The 8,415-nt window shown below is 40.1% G+C and overlaps 1 protein-coding gene across 1 annotated transcript in view; it reads right to left on the reverse strand.

The window, feature by feature from the left end:
* The window catches only part of LOC102386940 (gamma-crystallin 2-like), a 3,194-nt gene extending 402 nt beyond the window's left edge, over nucleotides 1–2,792 (reverse strand). Inside the window, exons 1-2 of the mRNA XM_006029129.1 lie at nucleotides 2,721–2,792; nucleotides 1,493–1,735 (exon numbers count right to left, since the gene is read on the reverse strand). Of these exons, the coding sequence (XP_006029191.1) occupies nucleotides 1,493–1,735; nucleotides 2,721–2,729 (252 nt within the window). The 5' untranslated portion in view covers nucleotides 2,730–2,792. The remainder of the gene's footprint in view (nucleotides 1–1,492; nucleotides 1,736–2,720) is intronic.
* Between the last annotated feature and the right edge of the window lie 5,623 nt (nucleotides 2,793–8,415).

An 8,415-nucleotide genomic window follows, 5' to 3' on the forward strand; every position in this document is an offset into this window, starting at 1 on the left:
AGGGGCCTGCTTCCACAATATATAATTTGTGTAACTCAGTACTCACTCAGTTTTTTTCTCCTGTTAATGTAAGCCTTGTGTAGATATAATGATGACAATGAAGTGACACCGGTGCACAGCAGTGGTGATCTGAGCTTTGTATGTCTAGATTTTATTTACATACAGATGAAGTGGGCCAAAGTAAATGGCAAGTGGTAGCTAGACTCCCAGGGTGCAACAGCTTTTCTAAATATGAATGTTGTCCAGGGAATGGAACAGTATTATTTATCTATATGTATATATATGCTGCCCTTTCCAAAAAGGAGTTTAGGGTTGCTTACAATTAAAGACAAAATAAATTATAAAAAGAGAATGAAATATTAAAATTAGAAAGTATACCAAACATCCAAATATCTTCCCCAGCCACTCCTGCCTCCTGACTCTGACTTGGGATAAGGGTACCACCACACAGGGCATTGGGGGAGCTGGGTTCTATAAATAATGGTGCTACATATTCATTAATGTACTTATGATAATGTGCATTACATTTAGTACCTCCATTGTGAGGTACTAGAAAAAAGCGTATTAGCCTATTTAATGCACATTAGTGAAATTGGACTTTTTGTGATGTTTTAATGCACATTAAAATAGGTTACTGCACATTAAAGCACACATGTAGATGTGTCCACTGTGTCCTTCACCAAGTCATCTCACCGTTCACTTCCTCTCTTTTCCTTCCAACTCTTGTTCTATTTAGCTCTGAAGGTGTGTTTCAGGATTTTCATGCATTAGATTTTTACACAACGTCTACCACAGCACGGCCCTGACAAGTTCCAACTCCAGTACTCCGTAGTCTAAAAACAGTTTGGTGTAAACGTTGCCAATTTGGGGAGAATTGCCTGGAAACAGAGAAAAGTCACATGCCCAACACAAAGTGGAATATTTCACCACAAAGCATTAATGTCTGGTAAAACTATAAAAAATGGAAAACAGGACCTTGGAATGAGTGTATCAAGCAAGTTATCAGCCTTGTCCATAACACCCTGAGAGAAAAAAGGAGGGTCTTGTGGTTGAGACGCTAAACTGAGAATCAAGAAATATTTGGTCCAATTCTGCGTAAAAATGAACGTTGCCACACACTTCTCCTGTGACTTTGGGCACAGCCCTTTTAGGTCACATGTTTAAAGATATAAAATGCCAGAAGCTGGAGATGCTGCCTGGACAGACTTCAAGTATTCTCAGGTGTGGAGATGTCCTCAATTTCATAAAAAATTCCACTGCCCTGCTCCGTACGTTCTTAGCCTTGTAAGCCCCTTTTGAAATCTGTCTCTTAAACTCATCGCATTTCTGTGTGCTCCACCACCCTGTGCTTGTCTCTCAATCAAGACTGCAAGGTCTCTAGGGCAGGGACTGTGTGCTCAGCACAGAGTAAGAGAGCTCTGAACTTGGCTGAGGCCTTTCACAGTGTTTTCAGACCACAAAAGTTCAACCACAGCAAAACCAGTGAATTTACCTGTGGGATTATGATGCAGGACCTGATGGAGTCATTGAATCCCATCCATTGCTGGTAGTCTGGGTAGCTTCCCCTCTTCAGAAAGTACTGATGACCTAAGTAGTTGCTGCGCTCGTAGATCATCCAGCAGCCACTTTCCACCTTGATGGAGTTGCAGCGGCTTAGGTGAGAGTGCATATCGGGCTGATCCGAGGTAAGCTCATGGGAGCGGCCCTCAAAGTTTCTGCCCTCATAGAAAATGATCTGCATAAAAATGAAAGGCAATGCTAGTCATTAGAAAGCCTTAATTTGAAACATTGGCTCTGGCCTTCTGTTTTACACAAGTTCTGATCCACAGCCTATCCAAATCAGTGGCAAAGTTTCTAGTGTCCAGGAGAAGGGGAGCTACTTTGGCACGCTGGGAATTTTTTGCCAACTGGCAGCTAAAATAGTATAATTCATATACATCTCTTAGAATGACTGTAGGTTGCGGCCCCTGCATGAAAAATTCCACAAACCAGAGCTGCTCCCAGTCACCATAATGCTGCATGCTACTGCCCGTATCCCTTGGGGTTTTATATACAAGGGACCTGCATTGGGTGAAGTCTCATAGATTCATAGATGTTAGGGTCGGAAGAGACCTCAATAGATCATCGAGTCTGACCCCCTGCATAGGCAGGAAAGAGCGCTGGGTTTAGATGACCCCAGCTAGATGCCTATCTAACCTCCTCTTGAAGACCCCCAGGGTAGGGGAGAGCACCACCTCCTTCAACCTATTCCAGAGCTTTCAGACTTTTCTAAATTACTGCAGTAACATTCAGGGACCAGGCTGAGAGGGAGCATCCCTCCTATTTAAGTCAGGTCCTACGCTTGTTGAATTGAATGGCAAAGCTCCTATTGAGTTGAATGGTGCAGAAACACAGTGGTGGTCTCCAAACTAGGTGAAGCATTAGTTTAACAACACCAAAGAGTCAAACAGTGGCAGCAGTAACTGCAAAGTTCTGGTTTAATGCAGTGTGAGGAGTTTTCATCTCTTTGTATTTAAAAAAGCATAAGAGGGAGAATTTCCAGATTCATCCCAAACTACAGTTTTCTCATAATCATCTATTAATGTCCTCATTTTAAGAAATATATAAAATGGGCTTTTAAAAAAAAATAAAGACATAAAATTAAGCAAACTAAACAGAGAAACAATTCAAGTTGTTTCACAGACAAAGCAGATTTGACAATATTCACTCATTTTTCTTACCTTTGCCATTTTAGCTCCTGTTTAGGTGTGAGACTTCACTGCTCTGCAAGGATCAAGTGACCTTTATATAGGAAACAGTGCTGGGTCCACGTGAATTGGACAAAAGAGACCGTTTTGCTCAGTAAAGCAAATTAACAATTATTTTTCCTTCCTCATCATCAAAATTATTCTTTGTAAACTATTGTTTTTATCTTCTGTTTACTGAGTGGCAACTTTATTGTTACTGAAAATAACTAAGGATCAGAGAAAGAGTATGTCCTGCAATAATGTCATTATTTCCCTTAGGGATCGTGTTCAAGAGAAAATGCTGGTACTGCTGCCACCAAATTGTTTCCTGGCATTTAGTGTTAATCTCTCATTGTTCTCTGATCTCATGAGAGAAAGACTTGTTAAAATTTGCATGAGTTCTCCATGACATTGAAAAGTACCTCTGGCATCATGCCAGTAGAACTGCCTGACTTTGAATCAGGCCTATATTTCCAGTCACTTTGGGGAAAAAAATGTTTTTTTTCTTGGATCATTTTGGGTGATATTGCAGTTGTGGTGGTGAATGATCACACTCAATCAAACTTCTGTGTAAAAATGGGTGCATCTACACGTGCCCTATGGCAACATTGTTACTGCGCCGTGAGCATGGCACATGGTTAGTTTCAGCAGCGTGCTAAAATGGGGGAGTGTGCAAAATAGCTGCCAGTCACATGTAGACTCATGTAATCACTACATTGCTGTAGCATGTCATACGGCGACATAGTGTATTGCTATGGCGATGTCAGGTGACGTGTAGATGCGCCTGATGGGTACTAATTCACTCTAGAATTGAAGTCTAGTCACACATACTCAAAATGTGGAGTAACAGTGAATGCTTAAATCATTCTAGTATTTAATTCCAGTCACACACAATCAATATTGTGTGTCATGGAGCCCCAAACCCATCTAAAATTTAATTCCACTATTTAAACTGAAAGTTGAAAACACTTTAATTACAAGGGGACTATCAAGGTTTAAAAATGAATACACTCATCTTAGGAGAGTGAAGAGAGATTTTTTTCCTCTCACAGTGGACAGAAAATAGCCTAATTTATTTAGCTGATGCTCATTTTGATAGAATTCATGTATTTTAGTAAAAAAATATTAATACTTTATACAACATTTTTCTGTGCAAGGAAAAAATTGTCACAGTCAAGCATAACATTTTTATTAAGTAGAAGAATTTGTATGGGTTTCTTTAGTGTCTCCAGGCAGGTAGGTTGAGATTGGACACGTGACATTGATTCTGGTTCCTTGGTTCCTTGGTTGGCTTGACATGCCAGCACTGTTATTATTTAATCTTTATATTGCAGTACTGTAGTACCTAGATGGATGCAAGGAGATCAAAAGAAGTCACTCTGGCTATTTCTTGCAAGTACTGGGTAGATTTAAAAAACAAAAAAGCAAAAGGTGTTGTGTTGTTAATACTGCACTGGAACGTGCTGGCAAAGCTCCCTACTTCTTGCCTGGATCTCACTTACATTCATGGGACTTAACATGAGCACAGAGGTTTGTGTGTCCAGATCTGGATGTAACCTCAGGGTCTGTGTGTTTGTTTCCATTCAGAGCCAAACTAGTATTAACATAATTGGGGAAATCATTCAATCCATAGTGACTTCTTTGGAGCCCAGGATCCAAACTGCCCCTTTGATTTTTCAGCTCATCTTTGTAATTTTTCTGGCCTCTCACACTTATCCCTTTATTTCTCCTTATTCCTTTCTCTCTCTCTCTCTCTTTACTTAAACGATTAGTATCCAATCTGGTCTGCACATATTCACATCACTTCTCCATCTCCTGCTGCACAGAACAAACTTCTTGTTGCCTTGCTGCCTCGTTACAAATACCACCTGTAAATGTTTATACATGTTCCCACTAGCTTATGTCTCACCATCACTTTCTCCTGCTGTTTGTTGTTGCATCTGCATTTTTCATAGTAATGTCAGCAAAAATTTTGAGACAAAGGAGAAGATCTTCAGGTACTTTACACTGGCATGGCTCCAGTGACTTCACTCATTTACACCCATTTAGGATCCAGCTCCCAAGTTATATGAAAGATTTTGTACAATGTAAGTGTATACTGTAGCTAGTATTGTGAATCCGGTCCAGTGGTGTCTGAAGACAAGAGATTTTTTTGGTCCTCTCCCAGTCAAATAATTGCAGTAACAGCTTTTCTACATTTCAAAGTTAATGTAGATTAAGATTTGGGATGAAGTTAAAGGACAAAAGATGAGTATCTCTATATGTAGATACCTTTATTCTGGAGCAACAGTGTGGCTCCTATTTAGTTTAACCCAGTATAGGTCAATCCACACAGGAAAAATGAAGTAATCAAGAATGACTCTCCATGCAGGGTTCTGCTTATATTTCCTAAAACCCCCAGTATTTTGCAACAGAGACAAAATCTTTAAAAAAAATTTTGACATCTATTTTCCTTTCTGAGACATGCTTCACTTGGGAAATCTTATTCTTAGGGTTTTGTTGCCTATACAGTAGATTACTGATTTCAGTATGGCTGCAAGAATATGCTGAAATCATAGGACTGGAAAGGACCTCAAGAGGTCATTGTGTCCAACCCTGTGTTGAAGGCAGGATTGTCTCAAATCATCCCAATCATGTGTTTCATCTAACCTATGCTTAAAAACTTCCAGTGATGGAGATTCCACAACCCCTTTAGGCATCTATCCTTGGTACTGTACCAGCTTCACAGTTAGAATTTTTTTCTTTATATTTTACCTGTTCTTCCTTATATCTAGCCTTGTTGCCCTGTCAGCCCATTGTCCCGTTCCCTATGGACACACAGAACAATTGGTTACCATCCTCATTACAACAACCTTTTTTATATTTGAAATTTGTTGTGAAATCCCTCTAATTCTTGTCTTCTCCAGACTGGATAATCCCAGTTCTTCCAACCTTTCCTCATATGTCACACTTCCTATTCCTCTAATTGTTTTCCTCCTAGAACTTGAGTGATGAGGACCCAGGAGCAGATTGCATGTGTAGATTGCTATGCATTCATAAAACAATATGAATTCTGGGGGTGCACAGCCTTTTGTTATTTCCTTTCAATGGACAGTTGAGAGGCTGAGTTTTGCTAGCAGTCATGCAAAACACATTCTATGCTTGGATGCTCAAACATTCACCAAATTCTGAAGGTGAATTATGAATTGTAAATATGGCAGTGGTAATCCAAATGTATGTAGCCTAAGTGTTGGGAGTATGTCCTCAGGGAAGTGAGGAAAGAGTTAATCTCTGGATCACAGGTATCTGCCCACCACATTGCAGTGATCTGCAAAGGAGAATGGTGAAGCCAGCTCTGCCGGTTAGAGGGAGAAACCAGTGAATTAAGCTGTACCTTCCCTTGTCTGCTAGATGTGCTGGCCACAGATGGTAATGGCTGCTGCTATCACCATACTGTATGCTTCCATTGGCTGTGCCACAGCAACTGTGCTGCCAGAGTGTCAAGTGCACACTGGTAAGGTACCAGCTACTGATGGAAGTGAGCTATCGCTTAGTTCCCAGGCAGCACGAGAAGCCGTATTTCTCTCAGCAGAGGTGGATCAAGTCTGTTGGCAGAATGAAGGGCTCAGCTACCACAGAGCAGCTTTGCATATGCACACACTCAAAGCTGTGCCAATGGGACTGGAATTCTGCCAGAAAATGTGTAGCATATGCCAGGTCTTAATGTTAGATCCTGTCTCCTGGTCCAAAATGAGCTTACTGAGACACATCCAGAGTCTGTAATAACGGCATTCTCCACTGTTCTAAGAAGATCCATACCCTACAGTAGTAAAGTACTCGCAGCTCATCAAACAGCTGTCTTGAAACAGACTTTAAAAATTTGATCCTCAGGCATGATCTATAATGGGAGATAGCATGCAGCATTTGCTACACACTATTAGGGAGCTATTACAGACTTAATTGACCATTAAGCCCATTAATTCCATGATGATTTCCATTACAACTTTGAGGGCTTGGGTCTCTGCTGGTATTAAGTCCATTTTTCATCCTCATAGTCCAAACTTTTTCATTAGTTACATTAAACAAATGATAAGTCTCAAATGTGCAGGTCTCATGTCAACATTGAAGAGACATCCCTCCCCACAAGAAAAGCAGCACACAAAAGCCTGGATGTGCTATATTAGCCTGAGAGAATTTCAGCCAAAATTTGTTTTCAGAGAAGTGACTAGGTTGTCTGATAGTGACAGCTCTCTCCCTCTCCGCAGGCTCTTTATTCATGTAACACCTATTCAAGAAGATCAGAGTATTTACCAACACAAATAAAGAAAGCCTTTCAAAACTGTCTTGAATCAGGAATTACTAACATTCCTATTTCACAGATAGGACCCAAAGTGTGTGGATTGTTTAAGAAAAAACTGCCTATAACTCTTAATATTCTTCCATCCCTAATCACAGATCTAACTTTCCTCTCTAGTACCAAAAAGAATACTCAAACCAGCAAATAACCCATGCTTTTTTTTATACAGCTATTGTGCTAATTGCACCAGATCTTCAGCTGGAGTAAATTGGTCCAGTTCCATTGACTGCACTGATTAATGGCAGCTGGAGATCTGATCTGTTGTCTTGATAGACACTTATTACAGCCTTGTTTAAGGCAAGTAATATATTTTGATATATGCATAAAATATTGGGGTTTTTTTATAGTCTTCTACCGTTTTGTGGAGGAAGCAAGCAGGTTGTGTGCTTTAACTGATAACTTTCATGGGAGCCTTGAAAGGCTGGTTTAGCAAATGCCAAGACACATGCTATTCTATTTGTTAATGACATGGTATAATTACTATAGATGCCAAATACCTTTCATTTCTAAACAGGGAAACTTGGGTTTCCAGCTGTGCTTCTCATCTTTGCGGAATGGTCAAGGCAACATTTCTCTGTTCTGACTGGATCCAGGGGTTTTATCCTATATACATCAGCTTTAGGGCTTGATTTGCATGAGCTGAAAAACAGGAATCCTGCTCTGCCCTCTGACCCACAAGACCATTCTTTGCTGTGCTGAAGTGAGTGGTATTTATTCTTTGAATTTCTACACGTTATAGGCAGTACATAAGTGCTTTGTTGTTACAGTGAAAGAAGTGACACAGTCAGCGATAGTTTGTTAGTGACAAACATATATAAGATCCAAAAGTAGGAGTGAAACTTCTGCACTGAGTGAAGAAATGTGAGGTTTAGGCATTATACCACTGCAGAGGTTTGCATTTATTACTTGAACATTTACTATGGCATGTAGGGTTCCTGTTGGTGTGTTTGGTTTTAACTCAGCAAAGCACTTAAGTACTTATTTTTCTAAAACCTGGAAGTACTTGCATGCTTCAAGTTAGGCATATGTATGGTGTGTAGGAACTAGCTAGGTTACTGTCTATTTAAAAGGATGCTACCTGGTGGTTCTCACTGTTTTTTGTATTCTAGAAGACATCAGAACCCTGCTAGAGCAGTTGCCTATACTGTTGTGTATAGTTGGCAAACAAGGTTAGACTACACTGTGCCTGTGTGACCATGTCTCACTACACACATGTAATGAGCAAGAGAAATACAACGGTGTGCTTTTGTACTTTGCCTTTAATGGAAGGGCCTAAATTAATTCAGCTGGGGGTGTTAAAATGTAACATCAATGTTGTCGTACTGTACTCTGTTTTGTGTAAATTATAATGCA

The sequence above is a fragment of the Alligator sinensis genome, unplaced genomic scaffold, assembly GCF_000455745.1.
Source record: "Alligator sinensis unplaced genomic scaffold, ASM45574v1 scaffold699_1, whole genome shotgun sequence".
In the NCBI taxonomy this organism is placed as follows: Eukaryota; Metazoa; Chordata; order Crocodylia; family Alligatoridae; genus Alligator; species Alligator sinensis.